The sequence below is a fragment of the Ranitomeya variabilis genome, chromosome 2 (assembly GCF_051348905.1).
Source record: "Ranitomeya variabilis isolate aRanVar5 chromosome 2, aRanVar5.hap1, whole genome shotgun sequence".
Classification (NCBI taxonomy): domain Eukaryota; kingdom Metazoa; phylum Chordata; class Amphibia; order Anura; family Dendrobatidae; genus Ranitomeya; species Ranitomeya variabilis.
In genome coordinates this window covers 1067580069-1067607847 of record NC_135233.1, presented here as the reverse complement: position 1 = coordinate 1067607847, position 27779 = coordinate 1067580069, and the positions used below count along the sequence as shown (strand labels likewise).

Sequence of the window (27779 nt, the reverse complement as noted above, 5' to 3'; positions counted from 1 at the left end):
TTCCATGTGGCTACCGAGCACAAACCGATTTGCACCAACTCTAGTTAATGCGTCTGTGAACTCCTGACTTGGTGCCATCGTTTGGACCCCACAGTCGGCTGTAGTATCTCAGGAGCAGCGCTCTTCTACTCTTTCACATTATTTGCACAATAATAAGCGTGCAGTGTTTGGCGCAGCTGGAGACCCCCGTTAATGACCCGCCGTCCTGCCCCCGTCAATGAGGTGCAGTAGATGTTGCATGATTCCAGCTCCGCAGCTATTCTCATAGTGATGCACAGCACATGGGGACGGCCCTGGCACGTCTGCACCTCTTGCTCAATACGCCACGTGTCGTGCAGCCTCTCCAGGTCCCGTCTCACTGGTTCCTGTTCTTATCTTTGTGATCATGTTCATCACGGGGCTTTCTGGAGACAGTCGCCCATTTAGCGTGACAGTCGGGGAAAGCAATGATCGGCCATTTCTGCCATCAGGCTGCTATAGTCTGTCAGTAGAGCAGTGTCGTGGGCTTAAGAACTAAACAAGTACCCTCCTGTTCTACCCAATGCCGGCTCAGAGCGATCACTGACCGTTCTTGCCTGCGATTCTGCTGCTCCACGTCAACAGAGCAGCTCTTTCTCCTCTGATCTGCTTTGTTGACGGGGCGTGATTGCTGACGTCTCACTGATTGGCAGCTGGCTCCCCGCAGTTATAGAGCGGGGAGCTGACTATCAATTAGCATGACATGAGCAGAGAGGAAGAGAAGCCGCTGCCCTAGAATCGCTGGCAGGAGCCTTCAGTGACCGCTCTGTACCAGCAGAGATCGGCGCCGGGCACAACACCTGCCTATTAGTTCATATGCCGCTTTAATGACCCGCCATAATGGGGCCTATATTAACTTTTGTGCCTTTATGTTATTATCCTTCCCATTTTCTAGGACTCAGTTTTATTTTAGACTGTGGACATAGCTGTGTATGGGCTGTTTTTTTTTTTATTTTTCTTTGCATACCTTACTGTGTTTTTGTGTTTAGATCCTTTTTTTTTTTTTTTTTTTTTTTTTTTTTTTTTTTTGCTGAGGTGGGGCAACTAGAATTTTTTTTTTTCTTTTTTATTTTCTGTTTTGTTCTCGGCTTTTTCACTACATGATAAGACTTTTATACTTTGATTGATCGGACTCTGGCTTACTTGGTGATACGAAACATGTATATATTTTTTTTTTTTTTTTGTTGGAAAAATTCAATTCATACTTTTTACGCTTTTTTTTTTTTTTTTTAAATCACTATTTATCTTCAAGGGGCTTGAACCTGTGATTGATGGCCTATACTGCACACTGACATACATTGATCAATTATCAATGTCCTATGACTCACAACCACGGACTGACCTCAGGTGTGCAAAGATGGCAGCAACGGGGTCAATCATTAGGCCCCACCGCAGGGAAAAACAGACAAGCCCCCCGAGGTCGTGTCAGCCTCGATGGTCGGCAGAGAGGACCCTGCCCTGGATCACAACAGTAAAATTCTGCTGTTGTCTCCATACTTGCATCCATCATACATGCGTGGCAGATGTTACACGTGCTGTCCGATGTAGCGCATCCGAGAGAAGATGTGCAGCTTGAGAGAAGCCTTCTTAGACGTGGCTGACCGATGTGAAGGCCTTATGTGGGTTTTTCTTTTACTCGATATCCTTCCCTCAAAGGACAGATTTTCAGCTTTTGCAATGTTTCCATTTCCTTTAAAGCAAGCAAAGCGGGGAACGTTTTCTCACAGACAGTGTTGTCTTCGGAGGTGGCGGTTTTCTCACGTGTCGATCTTTGCGTTCCCCATCACTCAGGTTGAAGAAGGCTGGTGGAGCGGGACGTGTAGCGGACGCTCGGGGCTCTTCCCTTCTAACTTCGTGAAAGAAGTGGATCTGTCGGACGAAGGAGAAAGTCAAGAAAGTTCTGAAGATCCAGGTAACGTCCTCCCTTTCCCCGCAGCATTATTACTGCCATGGTGGACGGAATCTGTCTGTGTATGACCCGAGGGTTGCAGAACTGCATCTCCCAGCAGCTGCAGGCTGGAGCTTGTAGTTCTGCAGTAGGATGCTTTCCATTATCCTTCCTGGCAGGAGGTTTAATCCTTTACTACCCGTTGGGCTTTGAAGTCTTTGCCTTGAGACCGTGATCCGCCTGCAACAGTGGGATCCGGAGCTGGGGCCGGCGAGGCTTCACAACCCCCCCCCAGCTGCACGTGGCCGGAAATAAACACCATGTCGTCACTGCATGTGTTCTGTATTAAGCTGGAAGTGAATGTTCTACACAGAGCCACGAGCAGCGTGCGCCCCCGCCGGCTGCTGCCTAGTGGATCCCCGGATCACTCATTAACTTCCCATTGTTTTCTGCAGGAGTTAGTAACTTTTCCCTGATTTCTCCTTATGAGATGTGCAGAATTGTATATGTTCTGCATCGACAAGCTCCACTATTAACCCTTTTTTCCTGTTTGGGCCTTTTTTTTTTACTTCATTTTTAAACTTTTGTTTTTTTTCTTCACCTTCTCACAAAAGCCTTAACCCCTTTCTGACCTCGGACAGGATAGTACGTCCGAGGTCAGAAGCCCCGCTTTGATGCGTGCCCCGGCGGTGAGCCCGCATCAAAGCCAGGACATGTCAGCTGTTTTGAACAGCTGACATGTGCCCGTAATAGGCGCAGGCAGATCGCGATTCTAGTTAACTAGTTAAATGCCGCTGTCAAACGCAGACAGCGGCATTTAACTACTGCATCCGGCCGGGCGGCCGAAAATGAGCGCATCACCGACCTCTGTCACATGATCGGAGGTCGGCGATGCTGCAGAATAGTAACCATAGAGGTCCTTGAGACCTCTGGTTACTGATCCCCGGCAGCTGTGAGCGCCACCCTGTGGTCGGCGCTCACAGCACACCTGATCTTCTGCTACATAGCAGCGAACAGCAGATCACTGCTATGTAGCAGAGGCGATCATGCTGTGCCTGCTTCTAGCCTCCCATGGAGGCTATTGAAGCATGGCAAAAGTAAAAAAAAAAAAAAAAAAAAAGTGAAAAAAATAAAAAAAATATAAAAGTTTAAATCACCTCCCTTTCTCCCCATTCAAAATAAATCGATTTAAAAAAAAATCAAACCTACACATATTTGGTATCGCCGCGTTCAGAATCGCCCGATCTATCAATAAAAAAAAAAGGATTAACCTGATCGCTAAATGTCGTAGCGAGAAAAAAATTAGAAATGCCAGAATTACGTTTTTTTTTGTCGCCGCGACATTGCATTAAAATGCAATAACGGGCGATCAAAAGAACGTATCTGCACCGAATTGGAATCATTAAAAACGCCAGCTCGGCACGCAAAAAATAAGCCCTCAACCGACCCCAGGTCATGAAAAATGGAGATGCTACGAGTATCGGAAAATGGCACAAATTATTTTTTTTTTTTTAGCAAAGTTTGGAATTTTTTTTCAACACTTAGGTAAAAAATAACCTAGTCATGTTAGGTGTCTATGAACTTGTAATGACCTGGAGAATCATAACGGCAGGTCAGTTTTAGCATTTAGTGAACCTAGGAAAAAAGCCAAACAAAAAACAAATGTGGGACTGCACTTTTTTTGCAATTTCACCGCACTTGGAATTTTTTTCCCGTTTTCTAGTACACGACGTGCTAAAACTAATGATGTCGTTCAAAAGTACAACTCGTCCCGCAAAAAATAAGCCCTCACATGGCCAAATTGACGGAAAAATAAAAAAAGTTATGGCTCTGGGAAGGAGGGGAGCGAAAAACGAACAGGGAAAAAACGGAAAATCCCAAGGTCATGAAGGGGTTAAAGGGGTATTCCCATCCTATCCCAATATGTAGTAGGTGTAATAATTAATAATATTAACAAATGCCTCCAATTAGAAATGTAGTATAGTTCTGATTTAAAATACCGCTGCAGTGAAAAAATAATCAAATGCAAGGTCAAAATGATTATGGTAATACAAAATGCATAGTTTTTATTTTTTTGTTGTTTTTTTTTTTTTTTTTTTTAAATAGTGAAGAAAATTTCACAAATTGGTAAAAAAAAATTATATCACCACTCTCGTTTTCACTCTCGTTTTCATTATTTGTTCCCAACCTGATGTTTTTATTGCTACTATTTGGGGTGCATATAATGCTTTCATCGCCTTTTTATTGCATTTTCTTTGTGGTTTTACAGTAGATAGAAAACCAAAATTTTTGTGTTTTTAATTTAAAATTAAAAAGATTAAAAAAAATTATTTTAATGGAGTTTACTGATCGGTTTAATTTCATATTTTGATCAGATTTTTACGGACGTGGAGATACCAGATATGTGTTTTATTTTTTTTTCATATAATGAAGGAAAAGGGATAGGATTTAAATTCTTACACTTTTTTTTTCATATTTTTCAAACCTGTATTTTAATTGTTTTTTTTGTTTTTTTTACTGTAATTTGTAGTCCCCTTAGGGGACTTGAACCTTCAATCGGCCGATCGCTTGTACTATGTAGAGCTTGTTTAATGCTGTATCTAGTAAAGTCGCTGTTTCCTTAGAACGCCAACCACAGCAGGGTAGTCTTAATAGGGGTGCCGTCCTGGCTGGCCCAGGGGGGATTCAGCAGACCCCCCCAACTGTCATGGCAACCAATCGGCACCGTAAGAGGGCTCGTTGGGTGGTTAAATGGGCCACAAGCTGTAAATGAAGCCCTGCTATATGTAGCACAGACAATTGGAAGGTCACAGCCTTATGTCTCCTAAGGAGACTGTTGAAGACAGTAAAATCTTTAAAAAAAAACAAAAAACACTTCACCCCTCTTTTACCCCATTCAAAATAAAAAAAAAAAAAGGTAAATAAAAATAAAATAAATACAAACATATTTGGTATCCCTGCATTCTGAAATGTCCAATCTAAAATATAAAGTAAATTAATCTGATCGGTAAATGGCGTAACAAAAGAAAAAACTCCTGAATTGTGTTTTTTTTTTTTTTTGAGATGCCGCAATTTTGCAATGACAGGCGATCGAAGCATCATATCTACCCCAAAATGGTATCTATAAAGACATCGGCTTGTTGTGCAAATAATAAGCCATCACCCAGCCCCGTATCCTGAAAATTGGAGACACTACAAGTCTCGGAAAGTGGTGACAAAAGCTTTTTTTTTTTTTTTTTTCACCACTTAAATACAAAAAAAAGAACCTAGACATGTTTAGTATCTGCGCACGTAGTGGGTGAAGCATATGTGCAGCAGCCCGGGCCGTATGCCAGCAGCTTATGGCGCCGCCGTCCTGTAATGCAGCGGCCGCCGCCTGGCTTTATGTATCCCGATGCAATCAGGATTAAATCAATGGGCTGCGATTTACAGACGTATTACAAAGATTTATAAGAAAGGGGGATTATCTGTATGCTCAGAATAAGGCATTACTTTCCCCTCCGGCTCGCCTCCTCGCACAGCAGATGGCACTTCTTGCACTTTTCTGGATTACCGGCCAATGTTGGTAATGTCTCCTCCTCCGTATATTGGTGACATGAACCAGCAGAGCTGTGAGGAGACGCGGCGGCCACGTCCATTCCATGGCGGCTCTGGTTCCGATATCTGACCAATGTGTGAGCAATTTCTTCTGCCCAAACCATTATCTGATCATGGCCAGAAATCCACTGCTCACCGTGTCCACGCCAGAACATGATGGGAGTTGTAGTTGTGCCACGGTTTCTATATTCTATAAGGTACTGTATATTGTGAAGTCGACCATGGCGGTGTAACAGCGCGTCGAGCAATGTCCTTAATCCCTCGCGGCTTCTGGAGATCTCTGCTTGTAGACATTGAATGGGAACCTTCAGACGTCCAGAGAATGACTTTGTCACGTTCTGGTCACACGGTGTCAGAGCTCAGGTCAAGACCAGGGGCTTCTTAATGTCGGAGGCCACGTAGGTGGGACGGAGGCTGTAAATATTCACTTGGCCTCTGATTCTTATTTCCGCAGAACCAGCGTCTGCTGCCGTTGCCTCCCCAGCATCTCCGCTATCTCCAGCTATTAACTCAGAAGTGCCTCCTATGTCTGTGGCGCAGCCAAAGAAAGTCATGGGGGTCGGCTTCGGAGACATCTTCAAGGAAGGGTCCGTGAAGCTCAAGACGCGGATGCCCAACGCCGAAGTGGAAGTGAAAAAGCCGGAGAAGGTAAGCGAGCTGGAAAATGGTCCCACCGCCTACATGGGGGGAAAGTGTAGTAACCTATTCTACGGGAGTGCACTGGGGTGTAACATGGTGCCCTGCTCTGATTTTGTTTTACCGAGTCCTGCAATTTGCTTCTTTTTTTGCAGCCAGCACCAACGCCTCCATCAAAGGTCGCTCGAACGCCAAGTTCAGACCTTCCCAGGACGGAAACTGACAGTAAACCTAAAGGTTGGTTTTCTCTCTGTGTTATAGTACATTTTACTCGGACGTACGCTAGCCCCTTATTTTTTCTTAACGGATAGCAAATGAGAACATTACAGTCACACGTATTTTATTTTTTTAATGTATCTGTTATTTTGCGGACTAAATGCATATATTTCAGTGTTGGTGCTCTGGTGCCATCGATGTGCTTCCGTTCTTTTCCCTTTGTGCAGAGAATGTGTGCGTTACAGGCCTTATACTAGTCACAGTAGACAATGCACATTACATATGTCTGACATTAGTACTTACTATTCCTTAGGGGGATCACATAGGGGGCAGCACATAACCAGTGCTGCTCAGATGCTGCCAATAGCAGGAACTGATTGGTGTTTTTTTTTTTTTTTTTTTTTTTTTTTTGGTTCCTGCCTTTTGCAATAGGATCACTTTTAGGCTGTGTGCACACGTTGCAGATTTTTCATGTTTTTTCACTATAAAAACGCATAAACGCAAACATTATGCATCCCATCATTTAGAATTCATTCCACAATTTTTGTGCACATGTTGCGTTTTTTTTCTGCGAAAAAAAAAGTTTCGCGGTAAAAAATGCAGCATGTTCATTAATTTTGCGGGTTTTTTGCGGATTTCCCACTATATTATTGCATTGGGAAATCTCCGGTAAAAAACGCAAAAAGTCCGCCAAGAAAAAAAATGCAAACAAAAACACATGCGGATTTCTTGCAGAAAATGTCTGGTTTTGCTCAGGAAATTTCTGCAAGAAATCCTGACGTGTGCACATAGCATTAAAGGGCTTTTTTCCCCAATATAATATGTTATCCTCAAACCCATATTGGATAAAGGATAAGGTTGTGTCTTATGTGATGGGAATAACCCTTTTTTTAAAAGAACCTGGCTGTGGCTTAAAAAAATAAATAAAATAAAGCATACTCAGACTTATTTTATTAAAGGAGTTGTCCAGCCTTGGGGCTCAAGTCTGCTGTCCGGATTCTCTGGTCCCGAGCTCGTGACCACAAGTATGCTATTTACTTACATACTTGTCACATGCCAACTAGACATGTGCGGCTTCACTCAATGCAAGTGAATTGAGCACGTCTAGTTGGAATGTGTCCGGAACTATGCAAATCGTGTACTTTCCGTTCATTGACCGCCCATTCCCGACACTGTTCTCTGTGAGGTTTGACATGCCTGCAGTTTGTTAAGTTATAACTTGATTGTTGCAATATCTAATGTAATGCGCCAGTCTTGTATACAAGCCGTCCATAGCGCAAAGTGGTGGCAGCCGGTATGAAGGGGGAGTCGTCTGCCATCAGATTACACTTCATGCAGCCATGTCATTGCTCAGATTATGGCACTGGTGTAATTCTTGCTCTGCTGGTTTATTGCCTCAAATATAAGTCAGTCAAGTATCTGGCACTGCCGGGAAAAGAAAATCTGAAATTATGTATTTCAAGAAAACGGTTGTCCAAAACTATAGCTGGAGGCGAATTCAGTAACACCGAAGAAAATCATAGCCGTAAGGAAAAATGATCTGTGTTGCAGGATTATTATAGAAGAAGCTTGGTGTCTGACTGATGAGTTTTGTTTAATTTAAGATAATTAGTAAAAAATGTAAATTATATATAACTACTATAATACTGCCCCCTATGTACAAGAATATAACTACTATAATACTGCTCCTATGTACAAGAATATAACTACTATAATACTGCCCATATGTACAAGAATATAACTACTATAATACTGCCCCCTATGTACAAGAATATAACTACTATAATACTGCTCCTATGTACAAGAATATAACTACTATAATACTGCCCATATGTACAAGACTATAACTACTATAATACTACCCCTATGTACAAGAATATCACTACTATAATACTGCCCCTATGTACAAAAATGTAACTACTATAATACTGCCTCCTATATACAATATAACTACTATAATACTGCCCCTATGTACAAGAATATTACTACTATAATACGGCTCCTATGTACAAGAATATAACTACTATAATACTGCCTCTATGTACAAGAATATAACTACTATAATACTGCTCCTATGTACAAGAATATAGCTACTATAATACTGCTCCTATGTACAAGAATATAACTACTATAATACTGCCCCTATGTACAAGAATATAACTACTATAATACTGTCCCCTATGTACAAGAATATAACTACTATAATACTGCTCCTATGTACAAGAATATAACTACTATAATACTGCCCCTATGTACAAGAATATAACTACTATAATACTGCTCCTATGTACAAGAATATAACTACTATAATACTGCCCCTATGTACAAGAATATAACTACTATAATACTTCCCCCTATGTATAGGAATATAACTACTATAATACTGCCCCTATGTACAAGAATATAACTACTATAATACTGCCCCATCTACAAGAATATAACTACTATAATACTGCTCCTATGTACAAGAATATAACTACTATAATACTGCCCCTATGTACAAGAATATAACTACTATAATACTGCCCCTATATACTAGAATATAACTACTATAGTACCATCTCCTGCAGAAAATAATACAGACCTGAATGAATAGCATAATATTTATACAGTGTCTTACATACCTCGTTTTACTTTTACACATTTTTTTAACTTTTCATCCACAAAGTTAAATGTGGATCCTCAAATAGCCCTCTCTTGACCCATCCTCTGTATCTAGCTATCGCCCTATATGACTTCTTCCCTATGCCTCAAAACTACTGGAACAACAGGTCCATCTTGAACTGTCCTCCCATCTATCTTCTTGCTCCCTCTTCGACTGCTTACAATCAGGCTTCCGGTCACACCATTCCACTGAAACTGCCCTAACTAAGGTCACCAATGACCTATTAACCGCCAAGAGCAAGCGGCACTACTCTATCCTCCTCCTCCTGGACCTGTCCTCTGCCTTTGACACAGTGGACCATTCCCTGTTGCTGCGGACCCTCTCATCACTTGGCATCACAGACTTGGCCCTATCCTGGATCTCCTCATACCTAACAGACCAGACATTCAGCGTCTCCCACTCACACACCACCTCCTCACCTCGCCCCCTATCTGTCGGAGTCCCGCAAGGTTCAGTTCTAGGGCCCCTGCTCTTCATCTACACCTTTGGCCTGGGACAGCTCATAGAATCTCGCGGTTTCAAGTATCATCTCTATGCTGATGACACACAGATCTACATCTCTGGACCAGATATCACCACCCTACTAACCAGAATCCCTCAATGTCTATCCGCTATTTCATCCTTCTTCTCCGCTAGATTTCTAAAACATGGACAATACAGAATTCATCGTCTTTCACCCAACTAACCTATCAGTTACAGTAAATGGCTGCCCACTCTCCCCAGTCCCACAAGCTCGCTGTCTCGGAGTAATCCTTGACACTGATCTCTCCTTCAAACCGCATATCCAAGCCCTTTCCACTTCCTGCCGCCTTCAACTCAAAAATATTTCACGGATCCGTAAACCAAGAATCTGCAAAAACCCTAGTCCATAACCTCATCATCTCCCGCCTCGACTACTATAACCTCCTGCTCTGTGGCCTCCCCTCTAACACTCACGCACCCCTCCAATCTATTCTAAAGTCAGCTGCCCGACTAATCTACCTGTTCCCCCGCTATTCCCCGGCCTCTCCCCTCTGTCAATCCCTCCACTGGCTCCCCATTACCCAAATACTCCAGTTCAAAACCCTAACCATGACATACAAAGCCATCCACAACCTGTCTCCTCCATACATCTGAGACCTCGTCTCCCGGGACTTTCCTGCATGCAACCTCCGATCCTCACAAGATCTCCTTCTCTACTCCCCTCTTATCTCCTCTTCCCACAATCGCATACAAGATTTCTCTCGCGCATCACCCCTACTCTGGAACCCTCTACCACAACATATCAGACTCTCGCCTACCATCGAAACCTTCAAAAAGAACCTGAAAACCCACCTCTTCCGACAAGCCTACAACCTGCAGTAACCACCGATCGACCAAACCGCTGCACGACCAGCTCTATCCTCACCTATCCCTTGTAGATTGTGAGCCCTCGCGGGCAGGGTCCTCTCTCCTTCTGTACCAGTTGTGACTTGTATTGTTCAAGATTATTTTACTTGTTTTTACTATGTATACCCCTCCTCACATGTAAAGCGCCATGGAATAAATGGCACTATAATTATAAATAATAATAATAATGTATTTTATTGGGTTTTTATGTGATAAACCAACACGAAGTATCAAGTATTTAAGTGTAAAGGAAATACATGAGTTTTTAATTATTTAAAACTATAAATCTGTGAACATTGTGAGGTGCATTTGTATTCACACACTTGCATAAAATCCGGAGTGACCAGATAACTCGGAAATGACGTAATAAGTAAACTGAGTCCACCTGTGTAACTTATTCTCAGTATAACATCTGTTCTGTGAAGGCCTCGGAGGTTTGTGTGAGAACATTAAGGATCAAACCACATCATGAAAACCAAGGAACACACCAGACAAGTCGGGGATAAAGTTGTGGAGAAGAGTAAAGCAGGGTTAGGTTATAAAAGAATAGCCTGGGATCTAGACATCTAACAAAACTGTTCAATTAATCATAAAATATGGAAGGAGTATGGCACAGCAGAAAACCCACAATGACATGGCCGCCCACCTAACCTGACAATCCAAGCAAGGAGAACTGTAATTAAAGAAGGAGCAGAGAGGCCCTTGGTCACTGTGGAGGAGCTGCAGAGATCCACAGGTCAGGTGCGAGAATCTGCCACAGGACAACCATTAGTCGTGTCCTTCACAAATTTGGCCTTTATGGAAGAGTGGAATAATTAGCCGTTTTTTTAAAGCAAGCCGCAAGGAGTCCCTTTTGCAGGTTGCAAGAGACGTAGGGGACACAGCGAGCATGTGGAAGAAGGTGCTCTGGTCATTTGAGACCACTCTAGAACTTTTTGGTTTAAATGCAAAACGCTATGTGTGGCTTTAAAACTAACACTGCACATCACCCTGAAAATACCATCCCCACAGTCACGCATGGTGGAGGCAGCATCATGCTGTTGGGAGGCCTTTCTTCAGCAGGGGCCGGGAAACTGGTCAGAGCTGATAGAAAGATGGATGGAGCTAAATACAGGGCGATCCTGGAGGATAATCTGTTAGAGGCTGCATAAAACTTTGAGACCGGAGCGTAGGTCCACCTTCCAGCAGGAAAACGACCCTAGTACTGACTCAAGGGGGCTGAATACAAATGCACCTCACAAGTTTCAGGTTTATATTATTTAAATATTTAGAAAGCCCATGTCTCATTTCCTGTACATTTCAGAAATGATTGCTACTTTTTGTTGGTATCACATAAAATCCCAATTAGATTCATTTAAGTTTGTGCGTGTAACGAAATTTTTGGTGCAATTTTTTAATTCTCATTCTAATTATTTTGTATTTTCACAGCCAAAGAGTCGTGCCGGGCGCTGTATAACTACGACGGGAACAGCGACGACGAGCTGAGTTTCAAAGAAGGAGACATCATCCACCTGATCAGTAAGGTCAGTTTCATACCCCAGGTTATAAGCGTGTCTAGGAGCCGTACTTCGCTCCATAAAACCCCCGAGTCCTGAGCAGATACAATTGGTGTACACCCGGAGTATATAGTGATGAGCGAAGGGCGACCCCTGGCGATGAGTGATGGTGGAGCGCGGATGGTAGCTCTGCAGTAATCTGTATGACCCTGTAAGTGAAGTGCACGTTGACGACCTGATAATGGCATATTGTGTCCTCAGGACGGAGGAGATCCCGGCTGGTGGAGGGGGGAGCTCAACGGAAAGGAAGGAGTATTTCCTGACAACTTTGCTGCTATAATCCAAGATACTGAAAAGGAAGTAAGTGGAGCCGCGCTATAGTAATTACATAGGAAAGATGTGAATTGTGAGCCCATGTAATTCCCAAGTGCAGGGTAATACCACTTTTGCTTGTCTGCAGTACCCTGGGCTGACACTAGGGGGAGATGTTTGTATTGCCCCAAGGGCTCTGTGATATTACGAGTCTTGCATTTACAGTAGTGATAAAAGCGCACGTGCTCAGATAAAGTGTTATCCAAGCATGCTGGGGTGCTAAGAGTGTCGAGACCCCGCGGTTGTATGTCTCATGGCTGTTCGACATCTACAACACATGCAGTGAATTCCTAACAAACAGGCAATCCCATGTGTTGCTTCTGTCTAACAGACTCGTGGACTAAAACATATTTTTTTGAGCATGCCAAAGATACTCTGTTAGTACCCGAGCATGCTGAGATAACACCTTCTTCAAGCACGTTCGCTCATCACTAGTTTACAGCCAACTCGTATACGTAATAGTTACAGGTGATTTTTATATTCTTACAGAAGCCAAAGAAGCCACCGCCTCCTCTAAAAAGTCCGGGTATGTAACACCTTTGTACTCATGTACATTTTTGGATGTGCCTATTGTTCAGTGTTTTAGTATTCCGTGCTGTGTAAGTGAATGGGAGATCGGAGCGGGATCCACCAGACAGGGCGATATAGCACTATCTGTGCTTTCATCAGTGCTGTAGTACTGTCTGTAATTACATAATGTATAGAGGATGAGTTCCATATGTGCTCACTGCTCCCTGTGAAAGCACTATTATCTGGACCTACGTCATTTACAAGATGTAAATTGAAAAATACAAAGATAATTTACAAGGAAAGACCCATAACTAATTTACAAAAGAGATGGAGAACAAATACTGTCTGTGCCTAGAATACGGGAAAAATGGTCTGTCCATGCCAACGTCATTTGTAAGGAGAGACTGATGAAGAATGCCGTCTGTGCCCACATCTTATACATGGAGAGGCAGGAAACAAGTACGGTAGTTTCTGTTCCTAAATAATTTACAGGAAGATTTCGAGAACAAGTACTGTCAGTACTAACGTAATTTTCAAGGAGAAGCAGAGAAAGAGTACTATCTGTGCCTACTTGGCTTACAAGTAGAGATAGTATTTACCTATCTGTGCCCACTTAATTTACATGGAGAGAAAGGGAAAAAGTACTACCTTCCCGGTCTGTGGCTCCAAAATGATAGTTACAGATGGTGCTATTTCCCTGTCTCTTGTTAATGATGAAGGCACAGATAGTACTGCCTCTCAGTTTCTCTCTTTGAATGATGTAGCCACAGATGGCACTGCTTCTTTATTTTCACCTGCAAATTTCATGGCGTTGCCTGAAGGTAGTAATATCTGTAAGAACACCATTTATTTGGTAAGTTTACTTTGTTTAAGAAAAAGAAATATGGAGCAGTGTTATCTGTACATACATAATTTACAAGGAGAAATGGGAAACAAGTACTGTCTGTACCTATCAATACTTACAAAAAGAGACTGGAAACAAGTACTGTCTGTGCCTAACATAATTTACAAGGAGAGACCGGAAACAAGTACTGTCTGAACCTAACACAATTTACAAGGAGAGACCGGAAACAAGTACTGTCTGTGCCTAACATAATTTACAAAGAGAGGTGAGATACAAGTATTTATTTATATAGCACTATTGATTGCATGGTGCTGTACATACAAATTACAGAGATCACTTAAGGCCCCGTCTCACTAAGCGATTTACCAACGATCACGACCAGCGATATGACCTGGCCGTGATCGTTGGTAAGTCGTTGTGTGGTCGCTGGGGAGCTGTCACACAGACAGCTCTCTCCAGCGACCAACGATCAGGGGAACGACTTCGGCATCGTTGAAACTGTCTTCAACGATGCCGAAGTCCCCCTGCAGCACCCGGGTAACCAGGGTAAACATCGGGTTACTAAGCGCAGGGCCGCGCTTAGTAACCCGATGTTTACCCTGGTTACCAAAAAAAACAAACACTACATACTCGCCTTTCGGTGTCCAGGTCCCTTGCCGTCTGCTTCCTGCTCTGACTGAGCCGCCGTACAGTGAGAGCAGAGCGCAGCGGTGACGTCACTGCTGTGCTCTCACTTTCACTGTACGGCCGGGAGTCAGTGAGAGCAGGAAGCAGACGGCAAGGGACCTGACGGACATCAGAAGGCGAGTATGTACTGTTTGTTTTTTTTTACATTTACGCTGGTAACCAGGGTAAACATCGGGTTACTAAGCGCGGCCCTGCGCTTAGTAACCCGATGTTTACCCTGGTTACCAGTGAAGACATCGCTGGATCGGTGTCACACACACCGATTCAGCGATGTCAGCGGGGCCTCAACGACCAAAAAAAGGTCCAGGCCATTCCGACACGACCAGCGATCTCACAGCAGGGGCCTGATCGCTGGTACGTGTCACACATAGCGAGATCGCTATGGAGGTCGCTGTTGCGTCACAAAACTTGTGACTCAGCAGCGATCTCGCTAGCGATCTCGCTATGTGAGACGGGGCCTTTACAGTAAGCAAACTAACAATCATAGACTGATACAGAGGGGCGAGGACCCTGCCTTTGCGGGCTTACATTCTACAAGATTATGGGGACGGAGACAGTAGGTTGAGGGTTGCAGGAGCTCCGGTGTTGGTGAGGCGGTAGCTCAGGTAGTGGTGAGAAGGCAGCGGGGTCAGTGCAGGCTGTAGGCTTTCCTGAAGAGGTGGGTTTTCAGGTTCCGTCTGAAGGATCAGAGTGTGGTTGATAGTCGGACGTGTTGGGGCACAGAATTCCAGAGGATGGGGAATATTCGGGAGAAGTCTTGGAGGCGGTTGGGTGAGGAGCGAATAAGTGTGGAAAAGAAAAGAGAAGGAGGTCTTTGGAGGACCGGAGATTGTGAGGGAAGATATCAGGAGATTGGTTCAGAGATATATGGAGGAGACAGGTTATGGATGGCTTTGTAGGTCAGTGTTAGTAATTTGAACTGGATACGCTGAGGGAATGGGAGCCAGTGAAGAAATTTGCAGAGGGGGGAAGCAGAGGAGTAGCGAGGAGAGAGATGAATTAGTCGGGCAGCAGAGTTAAGAATGGACTGGAGAGGTGTTAGCAGGGAGGCCACAGAAAAGGATGTTGCAGTAGTCGAGGCGGGAGATGATGAGGGCATGGACAAGCATTTTAGTAGATTGACGGTTGAGGAAAGGATGGATTCTGGAGATATTTTTGAGCTGAAGGCGACAGGAGGTGGAGAGAGCTTGGATGTGAGGTTTGAAGGACAGGGCAGAGTCAAGGGTTACTCCGAGGCAGCGGACTTCTGGTACGGGGGGAAGCGTGATGTCGTTAATTGCGATAGGTCAGGTAAGTAAGATCTGTGAGATGAAGGAAGGATGAGGAGTTCAGATTTGTCCACATTGAGTTTGAGGAAGCAAGAGTAGGAGGAGGAGGATATGGCTGATAGACACTCCGGGATTCTGGACAGCAGAGAGGTGACGTCTGGTCCAGAAAGGTAGATCTGAGTGTCTTCAGCATAAAGGTGGTACTGGAAGCCATTGAGAAGAGTAGGGGCCCTAGAACAGAGACTTGGGAGACTCCAACAGAGAGAGGGTGAGATGAGGAGGTAGTGTGGCAGTGGGAGACGCTGAATGTGCGGTTGGAAAGGTATGAGGAGATCCAGGATAGGGCGAGGTCTTTGATGCCAAAGGAGGAGAGGATCTGTAGTAGGAGGCAGTGGTCAACTGTGTCGAAAGCAGAGGACAGGTCTAGAAGGAGGAGTCCGTTAGCTTTGGCTGTAAGTAGGTCGCTTGTGATTTTGGTCAGGGCAGTCTTAGTTGAGTGATGGGGGCGGAAACCAGATTGTAGATTGTCAAAGAGCAAGTTAGATGAGAGGTGGGAGGAAAGTTCAGCATGGACGTGCTGCTCCAGGAGTTTGGAAGCGAATGGGAGCATCGATATTGGGCGACATGAACATAGCGGTTGGGTCGAGGGTTAGCTTTTTAAGGATAGGCGTGAATGTGGCATGTTTGAAAGCAGAAGGGAAGTTGCCAGAAGTTAGTGATAGGTTGAAGAGGTGGGTTAGTGATGGGATAAGAGTGGTGGTGAGGTTGGGGAGGAGGTGGGATGGGATGGGGTTGAGCGCACAGGTGGTGAGGTGCGATTTGGAGAGGAGATAGTTAAGCCCCCCCCCCCCCCCCCTTCAGTGATGTTGGATAGGGAGGTTATGGGGTTTGGGCATTGGTCTGGTATACAAAGGGGTTGTGGTTGAACAATGAAGACTTGCCTTGTTTGGTCGATCTTATTTTTAAAGTGTGTGGCAAAGTCCTAACAAGATAAGTACTGTCTGTACCTAACATGATTTACAAGTAGAGTAAGATCACTATCTTCCCTGTCTGTCTCTCCAAATGAGTTACAGATAGTGCTGTTTCCTTGTCTCTTGTAAACGATAAGGGCACAGATAGTACTACCTCTCAGTTTCTTCTTTCAAATGATGTAGCCATGGATGGTACTGCCCCTCGATTCCCTCCAGTAAGTGATGTAGTACAATCTGTGTTGTCTGTGGATATTGTATCTTACAAGGATAGACAGGAGTTAGAATTTTCTGGGTTTTTTTTTACTCTGTCGCCTCATTGGGGAACACAGGACCATGGGTGTTATGCTGCTGTCCACTAGGAGGCGACACTATGCATAATCTGAAAAAGAGTAACTGTGGCTCCCCTTCTGCAGTATACACCCCTGGACGGCGTCGGCCTTCTCCAGTTTTTGCTTAGTGTCGCATAGGAGGCACACCTAAGATTTTTTTTTTTTACTCCGTTTTTTTCCGACGGATTACAGATGAAGAAAAGTGGGTCTCCTGTGAGACTCCCGGCATGGCTCCTTCCTCGGCCTCCTATTACAGGGTGCCCGGTTGAAGTAGAGATGGTTATTCCCCATGTTGCTCTTTCCCCAGTCCCTCGGGTGCTGGTTCGAAGTCGAGACCCCCCCTCCTTCCCCAATTCCTTTTGGTTTCTGGGTTGAGGTCGAGGCGAGGATAAAGGCCCCTGAAGGTGACAACAGCACCCTCCCTAATCCCCCTCTGGGGGCATAAGGTTGAGACGCCTCAGGTAGGGTCTGTACAGGCAGCATTCTACAGCTCCCAGCAATGGGCCAGCACACTGCGCCTGCATCCAGGGACCCCAGCCCAGCTGCGGGCTCCTGTTGGGGCCGGGGGGAGTGCAGGCAGGCATGGCACATACAGACACAGGGCTCCCTGCGCCTCTGTCTCTGCGGCAGCACCAGCTCTATACTGCCTCAGGGGGACCCCTCACCGGGCCCCCCCTTCCGCTTACAGCCCCACCGCTATCCTGCCTTTAAACTATCCTGCCTTTATCCTGCCTTTTAACTTCCGTGCCAGCCTGGAGCCTTTCTGGGCATCAGGCATCTAATTTAGGCCCCGGTTTCGGCCTAGCTGTAGCCGCCGCATCCTCTCCGCCCCCCGGATGACAAATATGACACTCTACAGTGTCATAAAGGGGGTGGATCGAGACAGAAAGGGCGCGTTTTTACACAGCTTTGCCGCCTTTTTCTCAGCCCTCCGCCCCCTTCTCCCCCTGCCTCTTCTCCTCGGCGGCCATTTCTAGTGCAGCAAGGATTAACCCTGCATCTCCCGGTCAGGAGGACCAGGCCAGCCAGTCTCCGGGGGTCACAAGACTGTGGATCTTCGGCGCTGGACCTAGGGGCATACTGGTGGGGTAAAATCACAGCTGGGTTGTTTTACTCGGCTGTGAATCCATATTACCTATAAGGCTCCCCTATAGGTTTCTCTACCCCTGCAAGGTCCTCTGCAAGCCAGCCCTTCTGCACTCTGTGCACTATGCCGGGCTCAAGGTCCAAGAGAACCAGGCAGGACTGCTATTATGCATTCTGTACTGCTTGCTGGACCGCTCTCCCCCGAGGCAGCACATAACGTGCTGCCAGGACTGCATCCAGACTACTGCGTCAGAGCCCCAAGAAGCCCCTGCCAATGCCTCGCTGTCTAATGCCACGCCGGAATGGGTCACTCAGAGGTCGCAATCTATGACGCAGTCTATAGAAATCCAAACCTCCACATTGCTTCAGGCTCTGCAGAGTCATGCCTCGGCTATGACCGCTACCCAGCAAAGGGAGAGCTTGACTCAGGAACAGAACGACCTGGCACATCCACGTCTAGGCCAGGACGCAAGCGGACCCATAGGTCAAGTCCATCTGCGTCATTCCATAGCACACGGTCATCCCCTTCTAGGGAGAGACACCGTAGTTCCAAGTCATCTAGACCGTCCCCTTCCAGGGGCAGACAATGCAGATCTCCGCAGTCCCCGACCAGAGAAGGCCTCCTCCCCAGCTCACCCAGCAGGGGACGCCTCAGGATACACAGGATTCGGAAGGCATCTGTGACTCCGACTCAGACAGGGAAACGGAGGGGTCCCTGATCCCAATCCCCCCTAGCAATAAGCGCTAGTCGAGAACATAATCTCTTCCATCCATCGGGTGCTAGTCATTTCTAATCTGCCACCAGAGGATTTACTTTGAAGGACCTCTGAAGCCACCTAAGGTTTTCTCTAACCACCCAGAGTTTAAAGCGATCCTTATAGAGCAGCTTTCACCGCCTGAGAAAAAATTAGCTAATCGCAAATATCTGGAGGCAAGGTACCCTTTCCCACAGAAGGACACCAAGGAATGGACAGATCCACCCGAAGTGGACCCTCCAGTCTCTAGACTAGCAGCACTGACTCTCCTTTCACTGCCAGATAGCTCAACCCTCAGGGACGCAGCAGACCGGCAGTTAGAACGCATGGCTCGTTCAATTTTCGAGGCGGCAGGGGCCTCCCTGGTTCCCACGTTCGCTTCAGTTTGGGCTGCCAAGGCCATAGTGGCTTGGGCCAAAAATTTTACAAGCTGGCCTCCAAGCATCTGCTCCTGAGCTGTCGGACCAAGCGGTTCAAATAGCAGTTGTAGCAGATTACATGCTTCATGTAGCTCTGTATTCAGCAAGGGGCGTAGCGGGGAGAGCATCAAACGCCATCACGATTCGGCGTATCCTCTGGCTGCGGAATGGAAAGCGGACGCAGCCTCAAAGAAGTCCCTCACGCACCTCCCGTATCTCAGTGGGTGACCTTTCGGTGAAAAGTTGGACACAATGATATCCAACGCCACCGGGGGGGGAAGAGTACCTCTCTCCTTCAACTGAAACCTATACGCACTTACAAGAAGTGTAACAAAACCGATTCCGATCCTTTTGGAATTCCTCGGGCTGGTCCGTCTCGCGTCCAGCTCAAAATCGTAACCGTTCCCCACACGGACAACTCATGGTCGACGCAAAGGTCGGACAAGACCTGGCAGTTAAAAGCAGGCCAGTCAAAGCCCAAAGGAGGTAAACCTCAGATTTTTTTCCTCCTCATGACTCACGGACCCCGGAAGACATCCCACCCGTAAGTGGCCGACTTTGCTCTTCCAGCAAGTCTGGATGCCTACTACAGAAGACAGGTAGGTCAGGGAACTAGTGTCTTCCGGATACAAGATAGTGTTCAACCTCCAACCCACTGAACAGAGTCTTCCTCTCTGTTCCCCCAAAGCCGCAAGGCTCGTGCCTTCCACCAAGCGGTTCCCTCGCTTCTTCAAGCAGGAGTCATAGTACCGGTTCCCACGGCCAGGCGCTTCCGAGGGTTCTACTCCAATCTATTCGTAGTCCCCAAGAAAGGAGTCAGCGTACGGCCCATAATGGACCTAAAACAACTCAACAAATATGTACGGGTTCGTCACTTCCTCTGGAGTCTCCTTCGGTCCATCATTGCGTCCATGGAGAAGGGAGAATATCTCGCCTTCATAGAAATACAAGACGCATACCTGCATATACCGATTGCACCTGCTAGTCAGAGTTTTCTCAGGTTCGCAATCGACCAGGACCACTACCAGTTCGTGGCTCTTCCGTTCGGACTCGCCACGGCTCCCAGAATGTTTACCATTGTCATGGCAGCCACCATGGATGTCCTGCACTCCAGAGGCATAGTAGTCGTTCCATACCTGAACGATCTACTGATCAAGGCTCCTACCTTCAAGGACTGCGAGCTCAGCGTCTCAATGACAATCGACACTGAGTCGCATGGGTTGGTTAGTCAACCTACAAAGGTCATCACCAACCCTGAGTCTGTCTCTGACCTTCCTGGGAATGCTATACAACACCTCCAGGGGTCTAGTGCTCTTTCCCAGGCACAAGGCACTGGCTCTCCGTCTAGGAGTTCGCACCCTCCTCCGCAATCCCCCTCGATCTGTCCGGTTTGCCATGAGAGTCCTCGGCAGGATGGGGGCAGCAATAGAAGCCGTCCCATTTGCCCAGTTTCGCCTCAGGCCTCTCCAACTAGCCATCCTCAAGTCCTGGGACAAGAACCCTTTCTCTCTCGACAGGGAGTTCCGGCTAACGTCGTCAACCAAGAGGTCCCTGCACTGGTGGCTCAAACCAACCTCGCTAGCAAAGGGGAAATCCTTTCCCACAAGTCATTGGAAAGTTCTGACCACCGATGCGAGCCTGAAGGGTTGGGGCGCAGTGCACCTACACCACAGGGCACAGGGCAAGTGGTCCCCAGTGGAAGCGACCATGCCTATCAACATCCTGGAAATTCGTGCCATCCTCCATGGCATTGAGGGCCTTTCATCACTTACTGACAGCCTCTCACATCAGAATACAGTCGGACAATGCCACGGCTGTGGCATATGTCAATCACCAAGGGGAAACCCGCAGTACCCAGGCGATGCAAGAAGTGTCACATATCCTCCACTGGGCAGAGGACACAGGTTCGGTTCTCTCGGCGGTCCACATTCCAGGTGTGGGTAAAGTTTAGAAGACAGCGCACAATCTTAATAGATATTTATGCAAATTGTGCAAAATTTATTCAATATAACACTACACGTTAGTGACACATGGGAGCAATGTACAATTCAAGGATAAGCGACCACTTGTAGTAACAATTCAATTGACGTTTCGGCTCTCCTGAGCCTTAATCATAATATCGCTACAAAAACACATTCCAGGTGTGGACAACTGGGAAGCAGACTTCCTCAGCCGACAAATAGACTCGGGAGAGTGGTCTCTCCATCCCGAAACTTTTCGCCAGATCTGCCATCGCTGGGGGACCCCAGATGTGGACCCAATGGCATCACACTTCAATGCCAAGGTCTCCAACTTCATGGCCAGAACACACGATCCGCGGTCGCTCGGAGCAGACGCTCTGGTTCAGGACTGGACCCAGTTCCAGCTTCTGTATATATTTCCACCTCTCCCCCTGATACCCAGAGTGGTGAGGAAGATCAAACAAGAGGGAGTTTCAACCATCCTAATTGCACCGGACTGGCCCAGACGTACATGGTACGCCGACATCGTACAACTCACAGCAGACGCCCCCTGGCGTCTCCCCGACCGCCACAATGTTCTATCACAAGGCCCGTTCTACCACCAGAACTCAGGGGCTCTCAATTTGATGGCGTGGCCCTTGAGACCTGGGTTCTAACCCAGGCAGGGCTCTCGCCGGACGTCATTGGAACCATGATCAGGGCACGGAAGCCAGCCTCTGCCAACATTTATTACCGTGCCTGGAAAGCTTTCTTTACCTGGTGCGAAACTCGTGGCCAGACCCCACTCCCTTACTCCCTACCCAAAGTACTTGGTTTTCTCCAATCGGGTCTGGAGGCCAGGCTGTCATTGGGCTCTCTTAAGAGCCAGGTGTCAGCCCTCTCAGTGTTTTTTTTCAAAGGCGCATTGCTACCAAGCCGCAAGTAAGGACTTTTCTTCAGGGGGTTTCCCGATTGGTTCCCCCCTACAGATGACCACTAGAAATGTGGGACCTCAACCTGGTCCTGACAGCATTGCAGGAACCACCCTTCGAACCCCTTAAAGAGGTCCCGCTCCACCTTCTCTCCCAGAAGGTGGTTTTCCTGGTGGCAATCACTTCGCTACGCAGGGTGTCTGAACTGACAGCACTCTCCTGCAGACGGCCCTTCCTGGTTTTTCACCAGGACAAGGTAGTTCTTCGTACGGTCCCATCCTTCCTTCCGAAGGTTGTGTCCGACTTCCACCTCAATGAGGAAATTTCACTACCATCCCTTTGTCCGGTTCCAGTTCATAGAGTGGAGAAGGCTCTGCATACGCTTGACCTTGTCAGGGCATTGCGTATATACGTGTCTAGGACTGCGTCCTTCCGGAGGTCTGATTCTCTTTTCCTCCTTCCGGAAGGCGGCCACAACGGTCTGCCAGCTTCCAAAGCTACCCTTACCAGGTGGATCAAATCCACCATACAAGAGGCCTACCGCCTTAAAAATTCTCCTCTTCCAGCCGGTATTACGGCACACTCTACACGGGCGGTAGGGGCCTCCTGGGCCATTCGGCACCAGGCTTCGGCACAACAAGTGTGTAAGGCAGCCAGTTGGACTAACCTACACACGTTTACTAAACACTACAGGGTTCATACCCAGTCCTCAGCGGACGCGAGCCTGGGTAGATGTGTTCTGCAGGAGGCGGTGCCCTAAGTATAGGGGCCTGTCTGCACAATATTCGTCCATTGCTTCCCACCCAGGGACTGCTTTAGGACGTCCCATGGTCCTGTGTCCCCCAATGAGGCGACAGAGTAAAAGAGATTTTACGGTGAGTACACAAAAATCTCCTTCTCTTAGCCTCCTAATTGGGGGACACAGCTCCCACCCTGTTGCCCTTTCCGGGCCGTTGTAACTGTTTTCTCATATTGTTTTCTTGAGCTCGTACATAGTTTCCTTCTTACAGGCATAATTATGTTATTCATGTTACGTTCCTCCTACTGCTTTTGCACAAAACTGGAGAAGGCTGACGCCGTCCAGTGGTGTATACTGCAGAGGAGGAGCCACAGTTAATCTTTTTCAGATTATGCATAGTGTCGCCTCCTAGTGGACAGCAGCATAACAACCATGGTCCTGTGTCCCCCGATTAGAGGCTAAGAGAAAGATTTTACGGTGAGTACACAAAAATCTCCTTTTTTGTTTTTGTTTTTTTTCTCCATTATCTTAAGGTTTTCGCTTACATAGTTGTAGGCATCCAAGGGATAACTCTTCTCCTTGCGGAGAGCGACATGTTAAGCCTGCCGAGATGAGGAGACATAAAGCAACAATGCTCCTCTGGTAAAATATGCATGTTATTTCTTCAGAGAGGAAGAGTACTGGAACTCTAGCGCCACCTATAGGAAGTAGCAATCCTCAATTTGCAGACACTGTGTTTCACGGTATTGCCCCTCGTCAGTTCAAAGTGTGAGATCTGGCTTGGTTGCAGTGTCTGCAGATTGAGATTGTGGTTTTGGCTTTAATCCGAAGTCATGTGACAAGGCTCGTTAAAGGGTCGACCTTGACTTCTAGGATTGCTACTTCCTACAGGTGGCGCTAGAGTCCTAGTCCTCTTCCTCTCTGTAGAGACAATTTGCATATTTGTAGACTAAATTACTGTCTCGGACGTGTAATAACACATAAGATCTTCTTCTTTTCATTCCATTAGTGCCAAAGCCGGAGCTTCGTCTGTCAGAGAGACGGTTCACTCCACCAAAACCAGAAGAGAAAGGTGAGAGCAGGGTCAGAGGCGGGCTAACGATCACTCCTATATTCCCTCATGTCCTAGTTAATTAGTGACTAACGAATCTGCTCACGATCCAGGAGCAGAATATTCTGGAGAGCACAGGAACGTCGTCCCCTCCGGGGGGCACTCATTTCTGCTGAGCTCTCGCTGCTGCGTCACGTCTCCAGAATTCTAATTTTCAAGGGTTAATTAGGTCAGAACTCCAGAGTAGTTTTCATTTGATGATCAAATTAATTGTAATTTTGCTTCTTGATTTCAAGTTTTATTTTGAGAGTAAAGTCTCAATTTATTTAAAAAAAAAAAAAACTTTCTAAAACTTTTTATATATATATTTTTCTGTACCTAAATAAATATATACACGTGGTCAAATATGTTGGTACCCCTCGTTTAATGACAGAAAAACCCACAATGGTCAAAGATATAACTGGAATCTGACAAAAGTATTAATAAAAAAAAATCTATGAAAATGTATAAATGAAAGTCAGACATTGCTTTTCAACCATGCTTCCACAGAATAAAAAAATTAATAAAACTCATGAAATAGGCCTGGACAGAAATGATGGTACCCGATAATGTGACAAAAGGGACATGTTATATCACGGTGTGTCCACTAACTATCATCACAGGTGTCTACAATCTTGGAATCAGTGAGTGGCCGGTATATAGGGCTACAGATACTCACTGTGCTGTTTGGTGACATGGTGTGTATCACGCTCAACATGGACCAGAGGAGGCTAAGGAAAGAGTTGTCTCAGGAGATTAGAAAGAGAAAATTATAGACAAACATGTTAAAGGTAAAAGTTATAAGACCATCTCCAAGCAGCTTGATGTTCCTGTGACTACAGTTGCACATATTATCCAGAAATGTAAGATCCATGGGACTGTAGCCAACCTCCCTGGACGTGGTCGCAGGAGGAACATTGATGACCAATCAAAGAGACGGATAATACGAATGGTAACAAAAGAGCCCAGAAAAACTTCTAAACAGATTAAACGTGAACTTCAAGCTCATGGAACATCATTGTCAGATCGCACCATCCGTCGTTGTATGAGCCAAAGGGGACTTCATGGGAGACGACCAAAAAAAAATCACAAAAAGCCAGACTGAAATTTGCCAAACAACATGTTCACAAGCCACAAAGCCTCTGGGAGAATGTGCTATGGACAGATGAGACTAAAATGGAACTTTCTGACAAGGAACATCAGCTCTATGTTCACAGACGGAAAAATGAAGCATATCAAGAAAAGAACACTGTCCCTACTGTGAAACATGGAGGAGGCTCTGCTATGTTCTGGGGCTGCTTTGAGCTAAGAGGAAAACATTGGATTATTCTGAAGTGGCCTTCTGTGAGACCTGACCTAAATCCTATTGAGCATCTTTGGAAAGAGCTGAAACATGCCGTCTGGAAAAGGCAACCTTCAAACATGAGACAACTGGAGCAGTTTGCTCTTGAGGAGTGGCCATAATACCTGTCCAGAGGTGCAGAACCTGTCTCATTGACAGTTACAGGAATCGCTTGATTGCAGTGATTGCCTCAAAAGGTTGTGCAACAAAACATTAAGTTAAGGGAACTATCATTTCCGTCCAGGCCTATTTCATGAGTTTAATTTTTACAAATTTTCTGTGGAAGCATGGTTGAAAAGCAATGTCTGACTTTCATTTGTTCATTTTCATAGATTGTTTATTATTACTTTTGTCAGATTCAAGTTATTTCTGTGACCATTGTGGGGTTTTCTGTCATTAAACGAAGGGTACCAACAATTTTGACCATATGTGTATATGTATGTATGCGTGTGTGTATGTATATATGTGTGTGTATGTATATATATATATATATATATGTATATGTATATATATATATATATATATATATATATATATATATATATATATATATATATATATATATATATATATGTGTATATATATATATATATATATATATATATATATATATATATAATTTTTTTTTAATTTTTTTTTTTTTTGCCCCAACTATCGGCTGATCTCTAGTGAAAGCCTCTGGCACACAGACCCCCTTCCTCACTGCTGCAGTGACCGGACTGTTGGCGTGCCACACATTTTATGTTACCTCTGAAGCTCGTCTAATCTTTCCATCACCTCGTTACAGATGACAAGCCATCTCTGGAATATAAGCCTTCCAAACCAGCCGCTCCTCAGGTACCTCCCAAGAAGCCCATACTAATTAATAAGACGAACAGCCTAGTGAAGGCAGCGAGTATCCCACCCAAACGACCCGAAAAGCCAGCTTTGCCCACTCCTCCATCCAAGTAAGTGTTACCACAGGCTGTATCTCAGCAGACGTCACATAGTGCGGTGCTGCTTGTCATATACGGGATACACAGCTCCCGACTCCAGGTTGCAACCATTAGCACCATGTTGTGGCTTCATGCTAATCCCTTGTGGAACTGCCCATTTTTTTAATCAAAATTTATGACTTCCTCCCTGGGGATAAAAAATAAAATGTCCAATTATTACTTTCCTGTGCTGCATCTACATAAACCGTATGTGTATAGCAGAACCTGTACTGACCCCGAGTTACATCCTGTATTATACCCCAGAGCTGCACTCACTATTCTGCTGGTGCAGTCACTGTGTACATACATTACTTTACTGATCCTGAGTTACATCCTGTATTATACCCCAGAGCTGCACTCACTATTCTGCTGGTGCAGTCACTGTGTACATACATTACATTACTGATCCTGTACTGATCCCGAGTTACATCCTGTATTATACCCCAGAGCTGCACTCACCATTCTGCTGGTGCAGTCACTGTGTACGTACATTACTGATCCTGAGTTACATCCTGTATTATACCCCAGAGCTGCACTCACTATTCTGCTGGTGCAGTCACTGTGTACATACATTACATTACTGATCCTGAGTTACACCCTGTATTATACTCCAGAGCTGCACTCACTATTCTGCTGGTGCAGTCACTGTGTACATACATTACATTACTGATCCTGAGTTACATCCTGTATTATACCCCAGAGCTGCACTCACTATTCTGGTGCAGTCACTGTGTACATACATTACATTACTGATCCTGAGTTACATCCTGTATTATACCCCAGAGCTGCACTCACTATTCTGCTGGTGCAGTCACTGTGTACATACATTACATTACTGATCATGCGTTACATCCTGTATTATACTCCAGAGCTGCACTCACTATTCTGGTGCAGTCACTGTGTACATACATTACATTACTGATGCTGAGTTACCTCCTGTATTATACTCCAGAGCTGCACTCACTATTCTGCTGGTGCAGTCACTGTGTACATACATTACATTACTGATCCTGTACTGATCCTGTATTATACCCCAGAGCTGCACTCACTATTCTGCTGGTGCAGTCACTGTGTACATACATTACATTACTGATCCTGAGTTACCTCCTGTATTATACTCCAGAGCTGCACTCACTATTCTGCTGGTGCCTTTAGTTTTGTAAGTTTACCATAGATTCAGGTCCCACAGCTCCACCTAGAGGACAGTGATAGACATTACAGGTGAATCTGACCCTCTCACAGGTACAGTAACCTTTGTGCTCCTCTCTCTCCTTAGACCTAATGGAGAATCTCCTTTCAGTCGACCGAAGTCTGAGCCTGAGCCGTTTAGTAAAACGAAAATGGATCTAGAGCAAATCCTAAGTCGCCCCAAATCTATGGAGGTCGAGCAGAGTGTGGTGAAGAGCCCGAGAGAGAACGGTACGTAGATATGTATGTGGAGGCTGAGGACGCCCGTCTCCTAGTGCATGACCCGTGTGGAAGTGTTCATCATCCTCATCCTCCTCGCGTCCCTGCCCTGATGTGAGGACACGTTACCCTGCGCCCCACTGACCCTCCTTCTCTCCATGACCCTCGCCCTTTTCCTGCTCCCCTTAGTTTGCATGCCTCATGTGACGGTCCGCTCTCGCGCACATCGC

The 27779-nt window shown here is 45.8% G+C and overlaps 1 protein-coding gene across 4 annotated transcripts in view; it reads left to right on the top strand.

Moving 5' to 3' along the window:
* CD2AP (CD2 associated protein) overlaps positions 1-27779 on the top strand; it is a 79875-nt gene that overhangs the window by 42698 nt on the left and 9398 nt on the right. For all 4 annotated transcript variants that reach the window (XM_077291539.1, XM_077291541.1, XM_077291540.1 and 1 more), the window contains 9 exons: positions 1810-1930; positions 5958-6151; positions 6295-6376; positions 11817-11911; positions 12146-12244; positions 12746-12782; positions 23746-23808; positions 25956-26115; positions 27419-27561. In XM_077291539.1, coding sequence (XP_077147654.1) covers positions 1810-1930; positions 5958-6151; positions 6295-6376; positions 11817-11911; positions 12146-12244; positions 12746-12782; positions 23746-23808; positions 25956-26115; positions 27419-27561 — 994 coding nt within the window. The remainder of the gene's footprint in view (positions 1-1809; positions 1931-5957; positions 6152-6294; positions 6377-11816; positions 11912-12145; positions 12245-12745; positions 12783-23745; positions 23809-25955; positions 26116-27418; positions 27562-27779) is intronic.